Below are 27,039 nucleotides of genomic sequence, written 5' to 3' on the forward strand. Positions count from 1 at the left end.
CTTGGCTACTCCCCCCCCTTTTCACCATCCCCCTCAGTCGAGAGAGGATTGTGTCTGGGAGACGGTGGCCAGCATCACGGCTTGGAACATCTGGGTGGCCCGTTGCAACTGGATCATAGGCCAGCACAATGTTCCTCCGACGGCTACGCTGGTTGCCATTTGGCAGGATATCATTTATACACTGCGATCCATTTGAGAGCGCGGCATTCCAAGTTTTGGAGCTACCAACGATAGGCGAGCACATTTCTGCAAGGCTTGGCCTGCAGGTGTATTTTATGATTTCATGCCGCAAGGGATTCGCTAGCTGTATAGTCCACCACCGTGGTTGTTAGCCCCTGTTACAAAGAATCCCTAGGCAATGAGCTGGGATCTCTGGCAATAGGTAGGTTTTCTTTCAGCCCGTTTTGTTTTTGGCCATGATTGGCACCTTCCGGTTTGCCAATCTGTATGGTTGGATTTTAAGCATTAATAGAAGTTCCTTTTCTCTATTAAAAAAAAAGATCATAGTGCGACATTGGAGTCACTCAAACTCGATGCCAATTCTGCTCTTTTATCCCATTAAATTTGTTTTTCCTTGACTTCATCTGCATTGTTTGGTGCAAAAGGTACTAGTCATTTCTCATACGCACATAGATATGGTTAGGTCCTCCCTTAGTGCACCACACAGTATAGTCCACATGGGACACATGCAGCTACAGTGCAGTTTACATGTTCTAACATCCCTTAAGGTGAGTAGCCTCGTATGTTTTGACAATGTGAAGCTCATTATATATGCCTTGAGCCTTCATGAAAGTATGTTCAATAGGAGCAAGGCGTGCACATTGGTGGCCATCTTCTGACCAACTACTACGAAATGGTGCAGAACAACTTTAAACTTCAGGCTGTGTTGATGCAGCATATCACCTCTCCACATCCTCATTGTATTAATTGATTCTAGAGATTGAGCACTTGCGTCGAGTTGGTGGCCCACCTTTAGAAGGATGCTTTCGCAAGCTAGATATGACGAATCGCTGAGACTATCATCATTCCTAAGATAAGGAAAACAGATTCAACGCCTTTGTCCTCCTGCCACTCGTATGTCATAGGTGTCACATCCTTCCCAATAACAGTCTCGGGGCTGTGTCTTGTGTCTATATCAGTGCTGACTACATAATCTTGCAATCATGGGGCTTTGAATCTTCACCTTCCAAAGTAACAGTTGGTACCATGCAACTTCCTCCCTTCACCAAAGTCGGGCATATGGGCCATAGCTTGAGAGACAGACTGGAATCTGAAACTGATGTAAACAATGCACCAAACTGGACAAAAGCGCACTTAACTGAAACCAGTTTCTCCATCCGTGAAGCTAAAACTTTGGGCTCTCCCATTACACAACTCACATGCACCAAGTAGGAAAACTGTGAACACACATCAGATAGAGCAGCCAAAACTTCCCAAAAGGACCTCATTATTGCTCCACCAAAAGCATAGGCTGAAGGCACAAAAACCGCTCCACATGTGCTGCCTACAACACTCAGCCATAAGGGCTGGAAACTTAGGCCATAGGTGAACTACTACAAAATGATGTAGTCCCCTTCACAGCCTACATCGCTTCCCTTGCCACTAGCCCTTCAGTGCCATTTCTTTTTTAGGTCAAAAAAGCCCTAGACACACCTCAAAACAATCCCATATGGAGTGATTAGAGCGGTCCTTGACTTGACTAAAAGACAATCCATAATGGACTGAGATACACAGCCCTAGATGGGCATCGGTTCTCCTACTCCATCCTGACATTGTCCTCATGGAACACACAGGTAGGACATTGACCATTTCTACCTGTACTGCAGTCTGCAAGGCATTGACTTAACTTTTGTAAACCTTCGAAGATGGTGGAGTACATTAATATAGGTAGTTTTTCAAGGCCATAAAAAACGAAAGTTTTCATCTACTTTGGACATTTGTAAGGGTCAGAACACTGAAAAAAGAAGTGGCAGGACTATGCGCTAATGACATGGAACCAGGTAGCTACAAACTGTGATTTGGAATCGACAAGGCCTGAACTATATAAGAGAGTTAGCAGAGTCTTCTCTCTAACATCCCATGATGTAATCATAGGCATTCTCTGACACATATCTGATGGACATCTCCTTAATAGCACCCACATATTACATTGACCTTTGAAAAGAAAACAGAGACGGCAACCTTCCTAAGCACATTAACACAGATGGGTAAGGGAGAGTGTCCTACAGTTCTTTAGTTTCATTGTACATAAACCTGGAAAATCACACACTATTTAAATGTTCAAACTTGCACACTCATGGCTGTTGCAAATATTTTGCAAGCAGGAATCCCAGCATGACACTGAAGGAGAGAAAAATCAATGCAGTATTTACTTCTTGAGATTCCACAATAACAATGACGTCCAATCAATCACCATCCAGCATATATTTGTTAACCCACAATGCTGCATTGTGCTGCAGCCTGCTCAAACTAAAGAACAACGACTCACTATAAATAAAGCATAAAAACTCTATAGGATGTGTGCAATGTTAATGGAAAAATGGCCCTTACTTTATGTTACAACAATATTACAAGCCATGGGGAAAATAAATTTGGTAAATGATCAGGTGGCATGAAAGAGAGGACTTCTTGAAACAAGCTTTTTTCCTTGTAAGCTGAACATATAACATGAGTAATAAGACAGGACTCAGAGCAATCTGTATGCTCTTCTCTGTCCTAGCCTGGGGTACAAAACCAGGTATCCTGCATATTACACGCTGGATATTCTGCAGACACTTGTGTGATTTGTTTCTTGTGTTTAGAATCTGTGCCCAGATCTTTGCAATTTTGAGTTTCTGAAGTTTCCACAATGGGACCCTTCGTCGATGGCCAGACACAGAAGAGATCCTTCTTCTGTCCCATTGCTTCATCCTGAGTTCCTGACGTTTTAACCACAGGATGCTCTAGTGACGACCAAACAGCAAAGAGACCATTCTGTGTTGGTTGTGTTGCATGAACTTGTCTAGCAGTAGTGCCAATGATTGCCATTGCAGCTGCACTAGGAGTGAGAAATCGCTCCATAAAATGATGAGTCATTCCATTTGCATGCACTCGTCTCCTTCCATTTTCCAGACCAAGACCAGAAACAGCCCCACTGTCACGGCACTCTGTGTTTCTGTGTCTAAAATCCAAGTTCTCCGGGCTCCTTGTTCTCCACTGGATATTGCCTCTGCTATCTCGATATAGAGCATCTCTGTAACCTCTAAGCAATCGATGATCCTGTGATACACCATTGTTTGCAACAGACACTCTCAACTCTTTACCCAAGATTGAAAAATCTTGTGACTTTTTCGTAGAAGTACCACTGCACCAGCGCTGTATCCACATTTTCGAGTTGCTGATACGCCCTTCCCACCCTCCAGCACCAGAACCCATCCCATCAGAAGCAACATGGAAGGTAGCTCCAGCAGGCCGGCTGGTTTCAACCTGACATCGCTTCCCATGAATTGAAGAACGTAGTACATCACTTATAATACTTGGATGCCTGCTTACAAGTATCTGTGCTTGAGTTGGAGTTGGGGGAGCAGGAAGTGCACATGATTCCATCAGGCTTCCAGTGCTGGTGGAAAACGGATAAGGATCAGCACCTACCTTCTGCAAATCTGCATCCACAGGAGAAGCTGACTCCACCCACCTCTTGACAAGGAGACTGCTTTCACCACCCCTCGCAGAGGACTTCCAATGTGGAAATGCTACCACCTTGCTGTGCTTTGCCGGACTTCCCCAAGTAATATCGTGTCCCTCTTCTTCATCCTGCAATGGCTAAATATCATCAGGGTACAATTATAAACCTTTAGATACACCAAAAATCAACCCTCTTTGTAAATGCATAAAATATTATTCATTCAAGTCACCAACAATGTGGCAGTTGATGGTTTGCTAGAGAAGAACAGGTTTCAGAAATGAAAATGAGTTTCTTAACAAAGCCAGAGATCAAGCACAGAGCTATGAAATAGAGGCATCAAGGTAGTCTACATATCTGTCCACAAGATGAAAAAATGCCCAAAAAAAGAGGAGAAACACTAATAACAAACAAATAAACCAAGAATAAAAGAATGCAAAGAGGATATGAAGGTTCAAAATAAAGACTGCATTCCAAATTTATTTTGCCAAATTGTGTTCTTTCAAGTTGACATGGAGAATTGCTGTATCATTCTTTTAAAAAAATACCTCACTGCTTTAAGTTCTCCCATGGAAGTGGGGGACGAGCTCATTTAGATGGGGAAGTTCTTCATTGTAAGAGAAGAGAGTGGACACTCAGCAAAGAAAAGAAAGATAGAAATGAAATTCTTAAGAAAAGAAAAATCAGGGGAAAAAAAAAAGTTTTCTGATGCTCATTCCAACGTTGGCAGCAAACTAAGAGTGCATATTCAAGGATACTTAGACCGCATAGACTTCTAGGTCGAGCGGATAGCAAACATGGACATAATATTAGGACGACCGTGGCACTATAAGATGCAGCCCCGTTACGACTACAGGAAGACGACGGTGATGGTTCAACAGGTGGGACAAGACATCACAATTCAAACCGGAGTTTCGGGCAGCCTTATACCGATGGTGAGCAAGCCTTTGGCATCATAAGAAATCAGTTTGTGCCTATTTGATTTATGTACGAGAGTCTGATAAGGATGGAAATGAGGATAGTCTCGATCCTCATCATCCATAGGGGTATTCCCATTAGCATCATTCCGTGCTTGGAATGATACATCAGCATGATGCTCCACCAAAGAGACTCTAGGCGCTTAGTAGTACCAGTAGGATCAAGAACCACTCCCGACTCTGGCATCTAGAGTGTCATGTCTCGTGTGCACCATCTGTCTCCTCATGAGCACATTAAGGGTCTCAGGAGCATCTACCATCTCCTCCTCATCATCGGAGAGCTCAACAATCATGCTCAATTTGGCTCTCCCCATATTTCGCATTTCGATACTTCCCTGTGTTCAGAAGTCCATTTCTCGCCACACTTAAAGCATTGGTTTGCTCTCTGCCTGCTGTCCATGATGGCTCGTGTATGCTGTTTTATATCTGATTTTTCCGATAAAGCATGTGGCTTTCCTCTTGATTCCTATCGGAGTGCCTATAAGGCTTTGCGTATGGCATTTTACTGCCTGATATTGTAGGAAACCTGCTGCTACAGCCTTCCAATCATGCCATTCAAGCATCCGGGGGTTTCTATTCATGCTCAAATGCAGTCCCATGTAGGCTGCCTATAGCATTCTTGTACCTGTAGGCATACTTGGGATCGAATACCTCTGCGAGCTTGGCAGCTTGCTCAATGGTTTGAGAGTCGAGAGCTCTCACATCGGAGGCCAAGGCAGGGTGCAAGCCATGAATGAACCGCAGCAACTTTCCCTTCTTGGAAATGTCATGCACAATAAGAGAGAGCCTCCAAAACTTCTGCAAATACTCTTGGACTGTGCTCGCCAGCTGAAATGGTGCATAAATTCGGCCAAGTACTACTCTAGTATCAACAGGGATACAAATGTAGAGGCCATCAGCTTTTTTAACTCTGCCCCTTTGTGGACGGTCCCTCATGTACCACCACCAAGTGTGAACATAACCATAAATGCATGCCAGCAAATATAATGCGTTCCTTGTCGTGTTTCGGATAAAAGTGAAAGTAGTCTTCCAGCTTCATGAGCCATTCTTCCATCTCATTGAGAGTTTGTGTGTCACCCTTGAACTTGTGCACAATGAGCTTATCCTTGACATCTTTTGCTGCATAATTTCATGTGTTGTTTACTCCCAAATCATCAAGCTCAAGGTCCACGTAATAATGGAATTGCATCTCCTCAAGGATGGCCACAAGTAAAGCACGGTAAGAGTGTAATGCCTTGGATAGCATATCATCAATCCCGGGCTGGTGCCCATCTGATGAATGTAGAGGCATCCGTCTAATGCACAGACTGTGTATCGCTGTAGGTACTCATCAGCGGAGCAAATGGAGTATGAACCCCAGGCTGTGTGCTCCTATCACATGCATCTCGATGCAAGGACTGCATGCCAAAGGCTGAGAGGAAGATTGACCGCACTGCTACTGTCATGGACTGCCCTATGAACCCAAGACAACTCCAAGCATGCTGGCTGATGTGGTGAAGGGACTGACAATGCTTCATAGGAGCACTCATCCAATGCACACCAGTGGGTTGGCCCAAGAGGGATGGCTCCATCTACAAAGGTGCAGAGAGCTGTCAACAGCAGGACGTCCTCAAGTCCGGCAAAAGGGTCAGGGGTGCAAAGAATGTGTGCCTTCAACACCACAATAAACCCCCTACTGGGAAGCAGGTTGCTCAAACTGAAGCAAACTGAAAGGCTGAAATCCTACTGTGGGTCGAGCATCTACCAGAAAACCAATGCGTGGCGTGGAGGATGCACCCTGGCTGTCCGACTGATCCCATGCTAGGATATAGGCTGCTTGCCTTTGTCCTATGCTGGGTGTGCCAAGATTTGGATGGGCTGCTAGCCAATCTGCTAAGAAATTTGCTAACCAACCTGTTTGCCCCAACTGGAGAAATGTACCATCAAGAAGGCCTCAAGAAATTGTGTCTGCACAGCTTGAGATGTAGGAGAGAGAGGCTGAGTAATAGGAACATCAATACCACCAGAGCATCCACTGTGGAAGGTGCATGCTCTTGTTACGCAGCCTCATCACAGTCATGTAGTGACCCCTCATCTCCATCTGCCATGCTAAATTGTCACAGGAGAAAGGAAGCCCAAATGTAGCTAGCTTCCTGCAAGAAAGTCCCAATCTGGCAGACAAGGCTGTCCCACAGGCAAGCAAACACAATGCAAAGAAATAAAGAAGCCCAATTAAGTAGACAGGTGTAAATGCTTCTGTAATAGCACTTGATGATGTCTGCAACACACCGGAAAATGTGGATGTAGAAGCTTGAGAGAGAGGTTGATGAAGAGGCTTCGCAACGGAGCCGTTTTATATACACACACATACATGTGTGTGTATGTGTGCGTGAAAAGGCTTCGCAACAGAGCCATTTTATATGTGTGTGTTGTGTGTGTGCACACACACATATATATACACACACACAGACTCGACCCCGCAGGATCTAATCCTATCACTGACCTAGAATCTCGTCCTCAATCCAACCAAAATCATAGCGCAGGCGCCTCGATCCTCTCGACCACCCCCGAGCACGTGGGCTACAGCTCGACTCATCCATAGGCCCGTATCTAACCCAAGCGTCCCATACCACCTGAGCCCATCCAGAGGACCTTCGATACACCACCTATGATCCGCCATGTAGATGGCCAGAGTCCTGGCTAGGGTCCAAGTCCCATCCATCAGTTGAGGAGCGCTCAACTGAGTAGGCTCAACTGATCTACACAATAGCACTGGCCCTCCCTCTATATAGAAGGAAACCCGCTATAGATAGCACAATGCTATGAATAGCTCCCTCCATATAAAGCGAGCACTATATATGAATCAATCTCTATATATAGCAATCTCAGCTAAAAATAGCCATCCAGCCCTATGCTATCCCGTAACCCATGTTCACCTAATATCCAACCCTAGGTACACCATGCACATGACATACTCCCCTTCCTCTAAGAACTCACTCCTGGGTTCACCAGAAAGCCCGGAAACTCTCTGTGAAGATGAGTCCATGCCAATAACTATACTCTGACTATCAGTTTGAGTGTGCTATACTTTCCATGAGATTCAAATCAAAGAAAATGTCAGGCCAAGGCCACAATCTTTGATAACCAACCCAAGAAAAGTAAATCTCTCAATCTGAACAAGGTTACATATATTCTCCTCGAGAAATCCAGTAACACCAGAATCCACAGAGTTAGTTCCGTTGACATATCCCATACACAAGCATGGTTAAATCTGTACCTGAAGGTAAATGATTCTATCAACCTTATCTATTGAGTATCCTTGAACTCAAAATCTTAGGTTGAGATCGATGAATCATTGTTCGAACAACCCCATCAATTGAACTCCTCGAGGTCAATTTTTGAGTTGCAATTTCTATCAACCCTAATGTCCTAAATTACTTAGTATTCAGAAAATCCCTCAACAGAATACCCTTGTAATTCGAATTCTTGGGTTGAAATACATGACAGACTTTCCATCGCACAATAATTAGGTATCCGTTCATAACTCATGATGGAAGAATCTTCATGGAGGTATCAATGGGCAAAATCATGACCAAAGATATGGTCCCCCTGATCTATCCTCGGAATGCCCCTACATGAGGATAATCAGAAAAATTCAGTTGGCTATATCCAGTCAATGGTACTGTTCTAGACATGAATATAGTCAACCATCATAGGAATAACATCCTATGTGATCCAAAGACTACGGAAACATACAATTCGAAATCTCTTAAAACAAGATCCACTACCGAATATCCTGTATGAACTTGTGCACAATAAACCGCTCCGATCACAAGATCATCCAGTTCTTAGGATCTCTTATCTAGGAACATCAAGTTCCAAACAAGGCACTGACATACCATCATCAGAAGATATGCGGTAACCCTCCCTAAGATTGAGTCTAGACTATGGAGCTCCAGGGTTGAACCCAAAAAATACATGGCTTCTCTCAGGGTAAAGAATCTTAGTCAGCCCTCGTTTAAAAAAATCTAATCGGGTTGCCCCCAATTCAATTCAGCCTACTTGTACTTCACCCTAGAGATCCTTGGGTATTATTTCACGCTGGATTATACCACCACATCAGAGAATCTTTAATGTAACATACCTTAGTGTCCCATACCACCAAAGTATACTGCAAATAAAAAACTCGGAGGACAATATGAGTGAATCAGGTAGCTAATCCCTCTTCAACTCAAATGATCCCAGATTGAGTTAGGGTGGCAAATCCATTCTCAATCCTTTTCTTAATGTGATTATATCACCCCCTTGTGTTACAATACCCCAACCAATAGGTCAAAGAAGAAAACCAGTAGGTAGCATCCCTACCAACTCTTGAATCCTGACTATCCATGACCTCGGGCTAAAAAAGAGAGAATCAGAATGACCCCGCCTTTAGACATGATTCAAAGAAGGTATCCAACAAGACTCATCCTGGTCTAATCAATAAGAGCCTTCATATGTCCAAACCATAACTCGAAGAAACGCCATAACTCACAATCACATCGAGATCAAAACTTCAAATAGAAACCAAACAGGAATCTACGCACCAAGATTCGAGAAAGGAAAATCCAATTGTCTTAGTTAAGTCCAGTTTAAGATGTAACAAAATCTCAAGCATCTTCAATGTACCATATACCTAAAAAACATCAAGATATATGGAACAAAAGTACACGTTATATAATTTGAAAAAAAGCCCATCAAATTATAGATGCCACAAGTTACAAATCATAACCAAATTAACCAAAACTAATAACAAGACAATTTAGAACATAATTCATACAAAATTGGGGAACTTCTTGAACCAAGAGTGGTTCAAAAGATCCAGTCGATCCAAAAATAATTGGGTGTCGGTCAAAACTGAGGATGTCAACCTCTTCATCGCTTCTCAATAGCACGGAAGCGGTATAAAGACTTTAAAACAAGCTGTCTACATTTGAAACAGCATGAGCCTTCTTCAATATATTTCTAGTACTGAGGAGTTTTATAGTAGTGAAGAGTTTCCCAGAGTTCATCCATCAAGGAATCCATCTCTCGTAGCAAGTCATGAGGTCTACGAGGAATAATCTCCAATGTAGCCTCGTCCTCCATCTCAATAAAGCAGTAATCCAATGTAGGTGTCTCATTACTTTGATGTCCTTCCATGGCTGGAAAATATCTCGCACGGGAGAGGGACTAGAAGAAAAGCAGCTGCGTCCAAACACATGCTCTTCCCAAGAGAGAATCTGGTGCTGTGTGGAATCAAGGAAGAAGGCAAGTAGAGGACAACAAGAAAGATGGCGAAATCTGATAGGCTGATCTCAGACAAAAAGAGGGTGGGGAATTCGCCTTCATGCGCTGAAGTGCTGAAGTGAGAGAGAGAGAGAGGAATCCCGGGTATATAATTAGCCAAGAAGAGCCATCAAAAGCTAGGCGAATTTAGGGTGGGTGCTTGATTTAGAGCAAGTGTTCTCCTTGCTAGAGAAAAACGAAAAAGCAACCTGCTTTTTTTAACCAAAAACAGTAACGCGCTAAAATCAGGCCATACGCTCCTTCCCAAAGCCAAGCGCCTGCCCCCAATCATATCGCCTCTATCTCTGATGCCCGAATTTCCTAGACAAGCCGTTCTCTGGCTTACGTACACCCTCTCTTTCCTCCTACTTCTCAACTGCAACAAATCTAGGTCTCTAGGGTAGGAATCTCATCCTTGAGAACCTAGAACGAATTCTTTCCCTAACCAGCCCACTCTCACGCGTCCCCACACAGCCAATCACATCAACAACCCAAGTGTGGGCAGTTATAGGTCAGAAACAACACATACTCATATCTCTTGCTGAAACATCACCCTTCTCAAGGAATCTCGATTTCCAAACACGTAGCAACGGAGAGAGAGCACACAGCCTATGGACTTCTATTTCTTCCACAACTCGCTCAATCATGAGCGCACATCATCAGCCAACGATTCAGCCCATACATGAGCAGAAATTCAAATTTGCAAGAGCAATCTCGAAAAGCGTACCTAGAAGACATCTTTTCTACATACCTCGCGTTGAATTCAATTGTGATAGGACGGCTCTGATACCAAATGACTCGACCCCGCAGGATCTAACCCGTCCTCAATCCAACCAGAATCATAGCGCAGGCGCCTCGATCCTCCCGACCACCCCCGAGCACGTGGGCTGCAGCTCGACTCATCCATAGGCCCATATCTAACCCAAGCGTCCCATACCACCTGAGCCCGTCCAGAGGACCTTCGATACACCACCTATGATTCGCCATGTAGATGGCCAGAGTCCTGGCTTGGGTCCAAGTCCCATCCATCAGTTGAGGAGCGCTCAACTGATCTACACAATAGCACTGGCCCTTCCTCTATATAGAAGGAAACCCGCTATAGATAGCACAATGCTATGAATAGCTCCCTCCATATAAAGCGAGCACTATATATGAATCAACCTCTATATATAGCAGTCTCGGCTAAAAATAGCCATCCAGCCCTATGCTATCCCGTAACCCATGTTCACTTGATATCCAACCCTAGGTACACCATGCACATCACACACACACACACACACACACACACACACACATATATGTGTGTGTGTGTGTGTGTGTGCGCGCGTATATACATATATATACATATATATATATATATGTATATATATGTATATCTATGTATATGTATATGTATGTACACACACACACACATATATATGTATATATATGTATATATATGTATATCTATGTATATGTATATGTATGTACACACACACACACATATATGTGTGTGTATACATGTGTGTGTGTGCGCGCGCGCCTCGTTTTGAGGTTGCTACTCTTGTAATATAATCAATCAAAAGTTTTCACTAGGAAAAAAAAGTGTGTGTGTATATGTGTGTGTGTGTGTGTGTGTGTGTAACACACACACACACACACACACACACACACACACACACACACATATATATATACAAGAATTAAATTAATTTCTCAAAAACTGTTCTAACCTAGAATAACCAATCAAATACTACAATTAGAAAATAAGATGTTAGAAATCAATTTTACAGCTTTTTGAGCCTGTTTTTGTGCTTTCTATAGCTTTTTGTTTTCACCCCAGGTCTATAAGAAGTTTGAGATCAACTCTACGCACTTCTGTTGTCCAACGCCGGAATTTGTGCTTCAGTCTTCGTTTCTTCCTTTCCAACACCCAAGATGAGTCACAGGGCAAGTATGTTTCGTGTATTTCACTTCTATCAATCACTATGCTTTCTTTTACGCGCTGTTTTCAGTTCCGTGCTTCAGTCTACGTTTCTTCCTTTCCAACACCCAAGATGAGTCACAGGGCAAGTATGTTTCGTGTACTTCACTTCTATCAATCACTACGCTTTCTTTTACGTGCTGTTTTTCTCGAATTCAGTTCCGTTTTTTGTCTTCCACGCTACCAGAAAGTGATTTCCAGATTTCTTTTCACTCATAGGGCTTTCTAAACCTGATTTTATTTATATTGAACATGCTCCCTTCGATTTCTGAAGTTCAAACCTCATTTAAGTTGAAAACGCTAACCATTTCTAATGTGAGCTATGTGTTTCAGAGTCTAAGAAATAGGTTGGTGCCAGAATAACAATTCCAGAGAACTTTTGCCTATGTGTCCCTTTTCACCTGATGTTCACCAAGGGCTGCTGATTACTTTTTCTTCAGTTTTCTACAGCTTTATGTATTGACTTCTCCCATTTTTTCATTCATTAAGGAGATCATTGTACATGTTTTGTACTCCTTATTCATGTCCTATGATTTCTCGATTACCCCAGGTTTGATCCTGCATGTTTTAAGCAATGAAAACATGATGTTACAACAGCTCCTATGTTACATCATCATCCGAGTAAACCCTTCATCGTTGAAATGGATGCCAATGACTATGTTGTTTGAGCAGCCTTGCTCAAGGATGGTAGACCAGTATCTTTTGAGAGTAAAAAGCTAACCAAGCCATAGTATAAGAGGCCGACACATTAAAAGGAGTTGTATCCTATTATTCACAGGTGAAAAAGGTGGAGAAGATCATTTGTATGACTAAAAAGGAACTATATGCTATTATTCATGCGTTAAAAAAGTGGAGACGTTATTGTATAGCTCAACTTAGTGGTCTACGTTGATAATGCTTGTTGAGAGTTCACGCTCAACATCATGTGATCATGTGTGCATAGCACCATCACGTGATCATATGTGCATAGCACTAACCTTATAGAGTGCTATAAAGGAAAGGGTTAGATCCCCTAACCCTAACCCTAAAAGGGTTTGTATATATTCTATTTTTTCAACTAATTCTAGTGTACAGTTAGTCATTTGTGGTGTGCTCTCTAGCTGTGCCCTCTCTCCTCATCTCCACTCTTCTCCTCTCCCCTCTTCATATTTTGTCATGGTATCAGAGCTCCCTTGTCTTCCGTTGAGACATTGAGTTTCTTGAGAGTGTGAGAGAGATTGTGAGATTGAGAGTTCTCTTGAGTGATTGTGAGATCCTTCCCTTCACTTCCGTCGAGAGAAATTTTTTGTTCATGTGAGAGATTTTTCCGTTCATATTTTCGTTCATTGCTTGAGTGCTTATGATAGTTTCAAGTGAGAAAGAGAGATAGATTTCATTCTTGTAAGTGTGAGATTGTATCGAAATTCTTCTAGTGGAAGAATTCTGTTTCCGTTCACTCCTTCATTGAGAGAGATATAGGAGAGATCTATTCTTTTGAGAGAAAAAGAATCGAGTGAGAGACTTTTTTTGTGTGAGAAATTATGTGAGATAAGGAGCCGACTCCTATCTTGATGCACAAGCAACGCTTGGACGACCTCAACAACTGGCTCCAGTCGACGTAGCTGCATCTTCAACGCAAGCAGGCTACTCCATACGATCTTTTACAGCCTTTCTTCTGCAGCAGGCTTTGCGCAACCCCATGAAGCAAGCCTTGCGCACGCTTTGCCACTGTTGAAGAGGTAACTGGAAGCCGTAGGCTTTGTCTCGAAGCATGCTGTGTGCATTGTCATAGTCGCTGCATGCAGGGCTAGAGTCGTGAGCCGAGAGGATAGACTTTCTCGACAGTCTAAGCTTGCAAATGAACTCCAAGCTCCGCCAACGAGCCCCTCGCAAGCCATTCGCCTCTATTCGCCTCTCCGCCAGAGCCCGTGCAGCTACTCGACCAACGAGCAGCTACAACTAAGGCGACCCTTGCAGTCGCCATCTACCTCCATGCCTTCAAGCTCACAGGCTCCCAAGCTCCAAAGCAAAGCTCCTTACTCAATACTAGCTCCTCCATCAACGTAACCGACAGCCTCCAAGGCGACCGAAAGCATGGCGACCGAAAGCTTCTGAGGTACAGCTTCAAAGCTCTGGCATTGAAGGCTCACGGTTAGCCAGCAGCTCCCGTCTTCCAAGCGACGCTCCTTCAACGGCTTCAACAGCCTGTCTCCGAAACCGACTCTTTCAAGGCGCGCTCCTTTCCAAAGGACTGGTTCCTGCAAGCCTGCCCTCTCATCGAACTACCCAGAGCTTCGAGGAGCCGCGGCACCCAGTTCGTTGCGAAGAAGAAGTTCTAAAGCCATGCGGAGAAATTGACTGCAGCTCCGCAACGACAGACTCCTACGAACGACCGACGGAGTCGCCTTCTCGCCGTGGACGTCAGAGAGCCATAACTATTCTCTCTCTACATTCTCTCACCTCACCACTAACTGACACGTGGCAGATAGCCTTTCACTTGGGTTAGCTTACTATAACCAGAGGTTGGGTTATCCTCCCAGGATTGGTTAGCCTTATCCACGTCATCTGCCACGTCACTTGTGCCACGTCATCAAGCCACGTCATCTGTGCCACGTCATCAGGCCACGTCATCTGCCACGTCATCTGTGCCACGTCATCTGCCACGTCACTTGTGCCACGTCATCAGGCCACGTCATCTGCCACGCCACTTGTGCCACGTCATCAGGCCACGTCATCTGGCCACGTCATCTGGCCACGTCATCTGGCCACGTCATCTGTGCCACGTCATCTGTGCCACGTCATCAGTGCCACGTCATGAGTGACACCTCAGCACTGCCACCTCAGCACAGAGCTTCACTGGCACACCTCTTGCTAAGCACAGTGCCACATCATCACTGCATGTGACTCACAGTGACACATCATCATTGAGCACCATTTGCACTCCTTTTGCCCCTCCACCTAGATCAAGTCATATCTCTTGATCCAGGAAGAATTTGAGGGTGCTCCAAAAAGGAAAGTCGCTCGATTTTTCGTGCTCTACGCGCTCGTTACATCACGCGCACATTTCGGCGCAAGTTACACTCACATTTAAGCCTCGCCGACAAAACCACTTCCTTCACGCACATTTGCCTCTACATCGACGCATCTGACCCAGCACTTAAAAAGAACAAAGGAAAAGGAATTATTTGCTGTTCTTTCATCGATCGACGGTTGGTTTAGATCTAGATCAGAGTAGACTAGATCGCCATAGAGGGGACGCTTTGAATTCCCCAAGTTGCCAATCTAAGCCATGCCCGAAATTCCCGACTAGTACCTACTCGGAGTCAGTCCATACGCTCACATCCGATTTCACATCATTGCATTACCTGAAACCATACGTTCATCAGTTCAGTGAGCAGACTTCAGAGTTCAGAGGCATTGCAGATTGATTCAGTGGGCAGATAGCACTTGATTTCACACACACATGCCACCATTGTAAAGCCTATTTGGCTATCTCACGGCATCGTGCACATCATTTTTCAGCCTTGTAAAGCCTCTTGGCTATTCCCGGCATCATTGCCACAAGCCTTGTAACACAGGTCAGATCTTATTTACTGCAGTTCTATCTTCACCGACGGTACAGAGATTTCACTTGGCATCTTCAGTGTATTTGCAGTTGATTCATACAGAGTTTTCCAGGACACTTCTTGAGTACATTGTTTGCACCATGTCGACTAGCAACCTCAATCTGGAGGCATCTGCTAAGTTAGACAACTCCAATTACGGTACATGGAAATACCGAATGGAGACCATTCTTGTGCTTCAGGACAAATGGGAGTATGTTGATGGATCCATACCTAGACCATTGGCCGATCCAGCCACCAGTAGCTCTACTCCATCTGATGTCACAGCACCAGCAACGGGATCTACATCTACACAAACAGTTTCCGCATCAGTAGCGATCCTGCCATTGCCCGAGCTCAAGCAGAATGGGATAAGAAAGACAAGTATGCCTATCACCTGATCAAGCAGAATGTGCAAGATGTCATGCTAGGACAGCTCAACACAGTCAAGACATCAAAAGAAGCATGGGATATGTTCGCAGCTCTCTACGAGTCCAAGAACACATCCAGGATTCTCACCTTGAGAAACCAGATCAACCAGAGTTTCCGCAATAGCAATGAAACCGGTCATGCTTATGTACTCCGCATCAAAGACTACAACAATCAACTTGCAGCAGCAAGAGAAACTATGAATCCCGCAGAAATGGTTCAAGTAATCCTGAATGTACTAGGAGAAGGATATGAGAATCTAGTCCAGAGTATTGCCATCCAACGGCAAATTCCAACACTTGAAGAACTTCAGTCAGTTCTACTTGGTGAAGAACTCAGGACTCAGGCCATTCAAGCACGTAAAGGTCATTCTAATGATCAGGCATTCACCGCTTCAAACAGAAGCAGAGGCAAAGGCAGAAACAGAGGTAGATCATATCAGAAAAGTGGTCAAAATCAAAGTCAGAATCAGCATCAGCATCAGCAGCATCCTCAGCAACATCAAAATCAGCAAAGAGGAAATCATTCCAACAGAGGAAGATTCCAAGGACGAGGGAATGCATCCACCAATGTGTCAAACATTCAATGCAACTATTGTCACAAGTTTGGACACTATGAAAGAGATTGCCGCAAGAAGCAATATGACCAAGGCGGTCAATCCAACAGTAATAGAGGGAATTCTCGAGGAAGAGGAAATCATCGTGGTGGACATTCTAGTCACAGTCATTTTGCAAATGAACATGGCAATATGTTTCTTGCAAGTGAGGAATTGCATCAGACTGATACAATGCACCTAGACACTGATTTCAATTCCAAAGAAGATTTCAGTTATCAAGTCGACCAAGTGGAACAGGATCCTTGGTACATCGACAGCGGTGCATCATCTCATATGACAAATCATCAGGAATGGTTCACAGAAATGAAGCCATTAGAAGGTCAAAAGAATGTTATCTATACAGCAGACAATACACCGAATCCGGTTCAAGGGACAGGTGTTATCCCTATGAACAATTTCACTGGTACAAAAGGATTAGTCAAAGATGTGCTCTATGTTCCGAAGCTCAGCAAGAACAGTAGGTCAAATGACGGATTAGTGCAAGATGTCATGCTAGGATAGCTCAACACAGTCAAGACATCAAAAGAAGCATGGGATATGTTCGCAGCTCTCTACGAGTCCAAGAACACATCCAGGATTCTCACCCTGAGAAACCAGATCAACCAGAGTTTCCGCAATAGCAATGAAACTGGTCATGCTTATGTACTCCGCATCAAAGACTACAACAATCAACTTGCAGCAGCAGGAGAGACTATGAATCCCGCAGAAATGGTTCAAGTAATCCTGAATGGACTAGGAGAAGGATATGAGAATCTAGTCCAGAGTATTGCCATCCAACGGCAAATTCCAACACTGGAAGAACTTCAGTCAGTTCTACTTGGTGAAGAACTCAGGACTCAGGCCATTCAAGCACATAAAGGTCATTCTAATGATCAAGCATTCACAGCTTCAGACAGAAGCAGAGGCAAAGGCAAAAACAGAGGTAGATCATATCAGAAAAGTGGTCATCATCAACAAAGTCAGAATCAGCATCAGAATTAGCATCATCCTCAGCAACATCAGAATCAGCAAAGAGGAAATCATTCCAACCGAGGAAGATTTCAAGGACGAGGAAATGCATCCACCAATGTGTCAAACATTCAATGCAACTATTGTCACAAGTTTGGACACTATGAAAGAGATTGCCACAAGAAGCAGTATGACCAAGGCAATCAATCCACAGCAGTAATCGAGGGAATTCCCGAGGAAGAGGAAATCATCGTGGTGGACACTCTAGTCACAGCCATTTTGCAAATGAACATGGCAATATGTTTCTTGCAAGTGAGGAATTGCATCAGACTGATACAATGCACCTAGACACTGATTTCAATCCCAAAGAGGATTTCAATTATCAAGTCGACCAAGTGGAACAGGATCCTTGGTACATCGACAGCGGTGCATCATCTCATATGACAAATCACCAGGAATGGTTCACAGAAATGAAGCCATTAGAAGGTCAAAAGAATGTCATCTACACAGCAGACAATACACCGAATCCGGTTCAAGGGACAGGTGTTATCCCTATGAACAATTTCACTGGTACAAAAGGATTAGTCAAAGATGTGCTCTATGTTCCGAAGCTCAGCAAGAACCTTTTGTCAGTAGGTCAAATGACGGAACACAACTACAAAGTCATCTTCGACGGTGATGAATGCACTATCAGAGACAAATCCAAAAGAGGTCAGCTAGTAGCAAAAGGTGTCAAGGAAGGACGCTTATACAGGATGCTAGCTACAGTACCAGATCAACATGCCATGTCAGCTCAAATGCAACAGATGCCACTATCTGCAAAATGGCACAAGAGATATGGTCATGTCAACTTCAAGTACTTGTTAGATCTAAGGAATCAAAATATGGCAATTGGGATTCCGAAGCTACAGTTTCTTGGAAAGGTTTGTGAAGCATGCTGCTTCGGCAAACAAAAGCGAACCAACTTTGTCAGAAGTACCTCTCGTGCACGAGGTATTCTTGATTTAATTCATACAGATGTATGGGGTTATGCCCAGACCCGCAGCATCAATGGTTCACTTTATTACTTGACCTTCATCGACGACTACAGCAGATATTGTTGGGTCTACTTTCTGAAAGAGAAATCTGAAGTGTTTGCCAGATTTCAAGAATTCAAAGCCATGGTAGAAAACCAGACAGGCAGAAAGATCAAGGTCATGAGATCAGACAGAGGAGGTGAATACATGTCTTCAGCCTTCATCAACTTTTGCAAAACTCACGGTATTCGAAGACAATTCACATGTGCAGATACTCCTCAACAAAATGCAATAGCTGAAAGGAAGAATGGGACTTTAGCAGACAGTGCTAGAGCAATGCTTAGTGAAAAGCATCTTCCAAATCAGTATTGGGCAGAAGCAATAGCTACAGCTAACTACTAGCTTAATCGGCTTCCTACCGAACCGATACAAGATATGACTCCTTATGAAGCATTCACTGGACACAAGCCACGCATTGGGCATCTCCGCATATTTGGTTGCATAGCATATGCCCACATACATGATGATCATCGCAGGAAATTGGATGCGAAGTCACGCAAATGCATCATGGTTGGCTACAGTGAAGAAAGCAAAGCATACAAATTGTATGATCCCATCAACCGCAAAGTCATTATCTCCAGAGATGTAATCTTCGATGAGGAATCAGAATGGAAAACCTCACCTACACAGGAGATAGAAGCATCGACTTCACAGTCATCTACAGAACAGGTTGATGAAGAAGAGCAAGAATTGCCAGCAACACCCCAATCAGCGTCACAGCAGCTCAGACGGTCTACTAGGGAAAGCAGACCACCAGCCAGATTGACATATGCTCAGAAAGGCAAAGCAATTCAGGTGGAAACCACCAACTATGCTCTTATGACTACCATCATGGCTACAGAAGAGCCAGTGTACTTCGAAGACGCAGTAGATAAGCCAGAATGGCAAACTGCAATGAATGAAGAAATGGATGCTTTGTATAAAAATAACACTTGGGAATTATGCGACCTTCCACCAGGAAAGAAGGCCATAGCCAACAAATGGGTATACAAAGTGAAGTACAATCCAGATGGCAGTATTCAGAGATACAAAGCCAGATTAGTTGCAAAAGGATTTGCACAACAATATGGCCAAGATTATGATGAGACTTATGCTCCAGTAGCAAAGATGGATTCCATACGGTTCTTGATATCACTAGCGACACTCAGTAAATGGAATGTGTATCAGCTCGATGTCAAGAATGCATTTCTCAATGGTTACCTAGACGAGGAAGTCTACATGCAACAACCAGCCGGTTATGTTGAACCAGGAAAAGAGAACAAGGTTTGCCATCTCAACAAAAGTCTCTACGGCTTAAAGCAAGCACCCAGAAGTTGGTACAGCAGAATTGACAAGTATTTTGCTGATCTGGGATACATAAAGTCCAATGCAGATCATACTCTCTACTACAAAGTTCAAGGGGAAGATATTACTATTGCACTTTTGTACGTAGATGATCTGATTGTGACAGGAAGCAAGGATAGCTTCATCAGAAAACTAAAACAAGACTTATCTGCAGAGTTCGATATGAAAGATCTTGGACTTATGCACTATTGTCTTGGAATTGAGTTCTGGAGAGATTCAGATAGTACATTCATGAGTCAACTCAAATATGTTGACAGTCTCCTGAAGAAGTTTCATATGGCAGATTGCAAGATTGCAGCCACTCCCATGGAACAGAGTTTGAAACTTACTAAAGATTCAGAAAAGCCTACAGTCAATGACAGATACTACAGGCAACTCATTGGATCTCTTATATATCTGACAATCACACGGCCAGATATTTGTTATGCAGTAAGCTCACTAGCACAGTTTATGGCAAATCCAAAACAGTCTCACTGGAATGCAGCCAAAAGAGTCTTAAGATACATCAGAGGTACAAGACAGTTTGGGATAGAATACAGAGGAAGTCATCCACGGTTGCATGGATACTGTGACAGTGACTATGCTGGAGATCATGACACCAGGAGATCGACACAGGGATATGCATTTTTCCTTGGTCAAGGTGCTATATCATGGTTGTCAAACAAACAGCCAACTGTTTCTTTGTCTTCAACTGAAGCAGAATATAGAGCACTCACTACAGGTGCATGTGAGGCTATATGGCTCAGAAGACTATTGTCAGAAACAGATTACTTTGATGAGTCAAAGCCAACAACAATATACTGTGATAATCAATCGGCTCAAGCATTGGCCAAAAATCCAGTATATCACTCCAGAACAAAGCACATTGATGTCAGAGAGCACTTCATCAGAGAAAGAGTGTTACTTGGTGACATCACACTGCAGCATTGTGATAGCAAAGAAAATGTTGCAGACATCTTTACCAAACCACTCGGTAAAGAGCTATTCGAGAAACACCGACTAGCTCTTGGTTTGATGCAGAGGAAGGACATTCCCATTAAAGGGGTGTGATGGAATGTAATGCTCAGTCCTTCTTCGATTCCCCAGAATCATCATCTTGAGGGAAGGCCTACTTCATGATGTTGATCTTGAGGGAAGGTGTTGAGAGTTCACGCTCAACATCATGTGATCATGTGTGCATAGCACCATCACGTGATCATATGTGCATAGCACTAACCTTATAGAGTGCTATAAAGGAAAGGGTTAGATCCCCTAACCCTAACCCTAAAAGGGTTTGTATATATTCTATTTTTTCAACTAATTCTAGTGTACAGTTAGTCATTTGTGGTGTGCTCTCTAGCTGTGCCCTCTCTCCTCATCTCCACTCTTCTCCTCTCCCCTCTTCATATTTTGTCATGCTTCTCCAAAGTATTTGTGCAACTCCACTGATCTAAGGGGCAGAAAAGCCTAGTGGTCGGAATCAATGCATGAGTTTGACTTCAAGATTCGTTATCAAGAAAGATCTACCAGCAAGGTAGCTGATGCCTTGAGCAGAATTAGTAGGGTGAATCAACTTTGCTTCACAGAGATCCATTCAGAGCTGTATGACACTCTCATTAGAATTTCTCCTGGAGATGAACTCTTCAAAGGTGTCTGGGATAAAGTACAAGCTAGGAATGTCCCTCTTGGTAACAAATTACGAGAAACCTGCTTTTCCGAAAGGGTAAGGTTTGTGTACCTGGGATGAGAGATAGAGATGGTGTATCTTGTTTGAATCACATGACAGTCTAAGTGCTAGACATCCAAGGGTACAAAGATGATCTACTATACACTCGAGGTAAACCATCAAGAAGTTACTCATGAAAAACATCAACAAAACTCATGCAACAAAAATTTGAACCTTTCATTGTTTGTTTTGACCAACAAAAAGAACATCACAAAGAAATCCCTTGGCATTCTCATGCACGAACGAGTGCTCCAGCTGCATACAACTAATGAGAGAACCATGTTGACCATGAAGGCGGATCACTTGTTGATCCTTCTCAAAAGTAATAGAGTTATTTCAGTAACTCCTCTTTGGGGTATGACCCAACCCATAAACCATTTCCCACCCTGAATTTCAGAATTTGCATATGAACCATCGTGTTGCAGACTTTCTGTTGTCTTAGCCGATCATAGACTTGTACAATGGGACTCTTAGTTAGTTTACATTTTGTAATGAACACGTAGTTATGAGTGGCACTATCATCCATCATAACTCTAACACTCTTCCCATTAAGAATCCCATGCATTATTACAAAGTTATGGGGACCAAATGTGGATTGCCGCATGAACAAAGCAAGCATGTGTTTCATCCTCATGGAAGACTTGTCCTTCCATATAGTGAGAATATTGAGGAATCCACAACACTTGTATACATATACCTTCACAAGACTAGAATATATCCAATCTAATTGTTATAGAACAAGCAAAAGAACGAAGGAAAGATGGGAGTTTGTAATTTACTTTAGACAAAATTATGGAATCGGCAACAATCGTACAATACGCACTTGCTTCATTGATTGCTTGATCATATCAAAAGAGTTTTTGTTCCGTTGTAATTAATTAGGTCAGTCTGCGGCTATAGAATCATTTCTAAAACCAATCCTTCTTGCCTTTCAATACTCGGAGTTCTTCTCTACTTTAAGAGGACCTTAAGGATTATAATTTTGAAAGAAAGTTTTCCAGCTTGACAAGCTTGAAAAACATTTTGTCTCAAACAAAGTGATGTTATCTAAAGAAGTCCTCTCGTGGGTGATGGATAGATGGTGTCATACACAGGGCAAGTAATGCCCAAGAAAATGGACATCCTCAATAACAGATGTATTGTCTCCAGCTACATTTAAACAAACTACAATTGCCAATGCTCACATGGCTCTAGTCAAACCCTGTATTTACAAGCAATTGTAGCTCGGATGACATAATCTTTACCATAAAGGCGGATCAATTGTTCTTCCTTCTCAAAAGTAATAGAGTTATTTCAATAACTCCTCTGTGGGGTATGACCCAACCCATGAACCATTTCCCACCCAAGACTACATCAACCCTATAAAGATGCATAAGAGTTTCTTTATATCCTTGAAATTCAGAATTTGCATATGAACCATCGTGTTGCAGATTTTCTCTCATCTTAGCCTTTGACCAACGAGATCACATACTTGTACAATGGGACTCTTAGTAAATTTACATTTCATAATAAACGAGTAGTTCAAAAAGTTATGAGTGGCACTATCATCCATCATAACTCTAACCCTCTTCCCATTAAGAATCGCATGCATCATTACAAAGTTATGGGGGCCAAATGTGGACTGCCACATGAACAAAGCAAGCATGTGTTTCATCCTCATGGAAGACTTTTGCTTCCATATAGTGAGAATGTTGAGGAATCCGCAACACTTGTATATATACACCTTCACAACACTCGAATATATCCAATCTTACAAATTAGAATTTTTATAGAACAATGGAAAGAAGGGAGTTTGTAATTTACTTTAGACAAAATTATGGAATCGGCGACACTTGGACAGTATGAACTTGCTTTTTTGATTGCTTACTCTTATCGAAGAGTTTTTGTTCCGTTGTAATTGCAGTTTGCAGCTATAGAATCATTTCTAGAACCAATCCTTCTTGCGTTTCAATACTAGTCAAGAGGTAGCATAAACCTCTTACCACAGCGTTCTTCTCTACTTTTTAAGGACCTTAAGGATTATAATTTTGAAAGAAGTTTTCCAGCTTGACCAGCTTGAAAAAAGGGGCTATTATCTAAAGAAGTCCTCTAGTGGGGTGATGGATAGATGGCATCATACACATGGCAAGTAATGCCCAAGAAAATGGACATTCTCAATAACAGATGTATTGTCTCCAGGTACATTTTAACAAACTACGATTGCAAATGCTCACATTGCTCTAGTCAAACCCTGTAGTTACAAGCAATTGTAGCTTGGATGACATGATGTGGACTGTATTTCTTCACGTCAAGTGTTAGCCTTCATAAGTAAGTCTTCCCCTATACCACCAAAGATATGAGCGGAACTCGATGTTTACCTGGATCCAATGATGGGCACTGATGATGTGAGCAGAGAATTCATTGACATTCCCTGCTATACATGGTGAATCATAACGGCACTGTTTATTTTGCATAATGAGTTTGGCACCCCCCCCCCTCTCTCTCTCTCTCTCTCCCCCCTTCCCTCTGCTCACGTACGCTAAAAGGGTTGGTTTGGGCAATGCCTGTGTGCAAGGGTTTGTTTGGGGGGCATGCGCTAGCAACTTTGAGAATGAATGTAGAATAGTAATGCAATTGACCATTTACCTTAATCCCCTCCAGTCCTGAGCACCGAGCAGCTACTCCTACAAAACATTACAATATCATATAATTTAGAGTCAAACTGAATTTGGGAGCCACTCTGTACCAAACAATTACTAACAAAGACCAAATGAGCAAAAGCACATGTCTGCAGTGGGGCAATAAATTACCTGAAATAAGCTTATTTTTTGGTTCTTGCAATTTGTTGCAAATAGCTTGTTTTGCTGCACAACCATGGACATTGTGACCCTCAATAACAGAAAATGCATCTCTAGGATAATTGCAGGTAGTCTTGTCAGGTCCATCATCCTTGAGCAGCACCTGACTCAAGGGCAAAGGGCTCGACAAGCCTCTGATCTCAAAGGGCCATGAACACTGCTGTGTGAATGTAGTACCTCCATTTCTTCTTTCGGAGGAGAGGTGTATGTTCGTTAATTCATTGTCTTGTAGCAAGGCTGCACAAACTTCTCGAGGAAGGCTGGCAGTTCCAGATGATTCACAGGAAATTCTGCTCTTTTCTGATGTCAAAGGAAATGGCCATTCAACACCCATTGTCTCTGCACCTGACCCTTTATCCAAGGGCACGTTTTCAAGGTTGAAGCTGAATGAAGCAGAAGTCCCAGGCCGTTCATGCTGGAATCCATGAGAGAAACTTAAATCCAGATGAGCTTCTCCACTAGGTGTAGTAGAGCCTAATTCCCGTTTTGCACACTTATTACCATAATTAAGAGGAGAAGAGTCTATATCACATTCAGGTGCTTGCTTTGCCCCTAGCCTCTCAATATTAGATGCACTTCGCCTTTTACCGAACGCATAGGCTTCTGGTTTGAAGTAAGTCTTGTGTTCAGAAAAATGGCGTTTCCACGTATGCAAATAGTCTTTCTTGCTTCCCGATGCTTCCAGATTCTTCACCAAATCAGGACTCTGTACAGAGAATTTTCCGCCTCTTGTCTTCGAGGCTATAAATTCTCTATCCCCCCCATCAGAATACAGCAATTTACCTCTACTTTCTGTATGGAGCTCTCCCAATGTTTCACAAGGCAGCCTGGAGTTTACAGATTCAAACTTACTTGTAGAAGAAATACACTCTGCACTCAAAGTAGCCTGCCTTCGTTCATTATCGGAGTCGTTAGGGCTTTCAGTCCGTGAAACAACAGGCCCTGTCTCTGGAAGATCCGATCTTCCCCTACTCGTGATATAGCACTCCCTGCCACCAAAAGGAAGCCCCGAAGGAGCCTTGCTTGACGCAGACTTACGGGCAGCAGTGTCAATGAAAGAGTCACGCATGGACTCCGATAGATTGGAAGGGGCCTTAACTACCCATAAGGATTTGAAGCCAGAAGAGTGGTAGCTCTCACTCAAGCTGCTGTGTTCTCTTGGTTTCACATGACTTGGAAACGGACCTGTTTGTTTTTCATTCGAGTAACATCCGCCATTCGAAGCTTTCGACGGACTATGAAACCTTGCAGCGACACGTCTCTCCGTAGATGCAAGAAAATCTCCCCCCCCCTCACGACCAGGAAGTAAAGATTCCACGATTGGAAGCGGTTTTGGACACACATGCGTTTCGGGCTGGAAACCTTCTCGTTTCTCGAAAGCTCCATAGTGGCTATCACCGGCATCAGTGCCGGCGCTTCCCCCGTTTCTCTGGCTGCGATACAAATGCTTACATTGGTCATCAGTAAGGCCAAGGTTCCTTGCATGGCTGCTCTCGGGAACAAGACCTTCAGTCGTCGAGGCAAGCCTGCCGGTAGGATTCCCGGCGTAGCTCGAGGCATGGGTTCCCGCTCTAAGAACGTCCGCAGTTGGCAGCTGATGCACCCCGCAGGAGACAGGCGAGGGGATGAGGCGCTGAATCCACGACGAATGAAGAGCAGACGCGGTGTGGGAACCCTCGACAGTGGCATACGACTTCAAGATTCGAGAAGACGAAGTGGAGGCATCCGAAGCAATGGAAGGCAAGAGAGGGGACTGACTCGTAGGGGGGGGGAAGCCAAGCGGAGGGGAAGCGGAGCTAGAAAGGGAGGTCGATAAGTCGGGGAGATGGCGATAAGCCATGGAGGGAGGAAAGCGTAAGGCAAGGAACTGGAAGGGTGAGATTCTGGAGAGGGAAAAGAGCTCGATGTCCGTCGGAATGAGATGATGGGAGAGATCGAAGAGAGGCGTGGAGATGGAGGCATGGAGGTGAACGAAGAAGACGATCATGGAGTTGACACAACAATAATAAGGTTGGAGGGAAAGTCCTCCCGGAGCACTTTCCTGCCACCTCCAGCCACTTTTCCGAGCACTTTCCCGGCCGTCACGGGCCGCCGGGAGGGCTTTTATTGGCGGCCGCTTTCCTGAGGTGGTGACTGTGCCCCGCACGGCAAACACTGTACGGTAAAAATCCACATCATTCGCGTTGTCAGATCGTTGCGTTGGTAACCTGCAATTGCTTCCTTTGTCCTTTTCAATTTTCCAGCATGCTGATGTGTCAATTGGATATCGCTTCACCCCGTCAATTTCACTTTCCCGACAACCTCCTTATCTGAGTTGGATCCGGAACGCCCTTTGATCGGACGGTGGACATTGATCCTCCGCCGACCGATGTAATTTGTTGTTTGCAAGATTTTCGCACACGTGTCCAACCTTTACCTTGCCAATCAACCTAGTTTTAGTTTTGCTCAGTTTGGCACCACCACATTGGGATCTCATCGGAATTACACACACACAGCATCCCTCGGAAACTCGTGGGACGACCTGCATACTCCATCGATTCCTATTCTCTCCCCGACTTTTTGCCGTCTGGTGGTGTTGGTGGTGGTGGCTGCTGCTTGCCCCTTGACACTCAAGAA

At 43.7% G+C, this 27,039-nt stretch overlaps 1 protein-coding gene across 1 annotated transcript; it reads right to left on the bottom strand.

Annotated features, from left to right (window-relative positions):
* Positions 1-2,422: 2,422 nt before the first annotated feature.
* On the bottom strand, positions 2,423-26,391 carry LOC147879701 (uncharacterized). The gene is made up of 3 exons (XM_087372092.1): positions 24,376-26,391; positions 24,212-24,249; positions 2,423-3,792 (listed from the first exon to the last, which is right to left on the bottom strand). Exons 1-3 carry the CDS (start codon positions 26,261-26,263, stop codon positions 2,716-2,718), a joined length of 3,003 nt encoding a protein of 1,000 aa, XP_087228218.1. The 5' UTR covers positions 26,264-26,391; the 3' UTR covers positions 2,423-2,715.
* Between the last annotated feature and the right edge of the window lie 648 nt (positions 26,392-27,039).

Source organism: Dipteris shenzhenensis, chromosome 33 (assembly GCF_047967505.1).
Source record: "Dipteris shenzhenensis isolate YYH24624 ecotype China chromosome 33, Dip_SZ_1.0, whole genome shotgun sequence".
Lineage (NCBI taxonomy): Eukaryota > Viridiplantae > Streptophyta > Polypodiopsida > Gleicheniales > Dipteridaceae > Dipteris > Dipteris shenzhenensis.

Excerpts from the sequence above, each read along its gene's own strand:
- LOC147879701 (XM_087372092.1), bottom strand. The coding sequence starts at position 26,263 with ATGGCTTATCGCCATCTCCCCGACTTATCGACCTCCCTTTCTAGCTCC. Across the intron at positions 24,250-24,375 it reads AAAAAATAAGCTTATTTCAG|GAGTAGCTGCTCGGTGCTCA; the intron begins GTAATTTATTGC and ends AATGTTTTGTAG. Across the intron at positions 3,793-24,211 it reads CAGGACTGGAGGGGATTAAG|GATGAAGAAGAGGGACACGA; the intron begins GTAAATGGTCAA and ends TAGCCATTGCAG.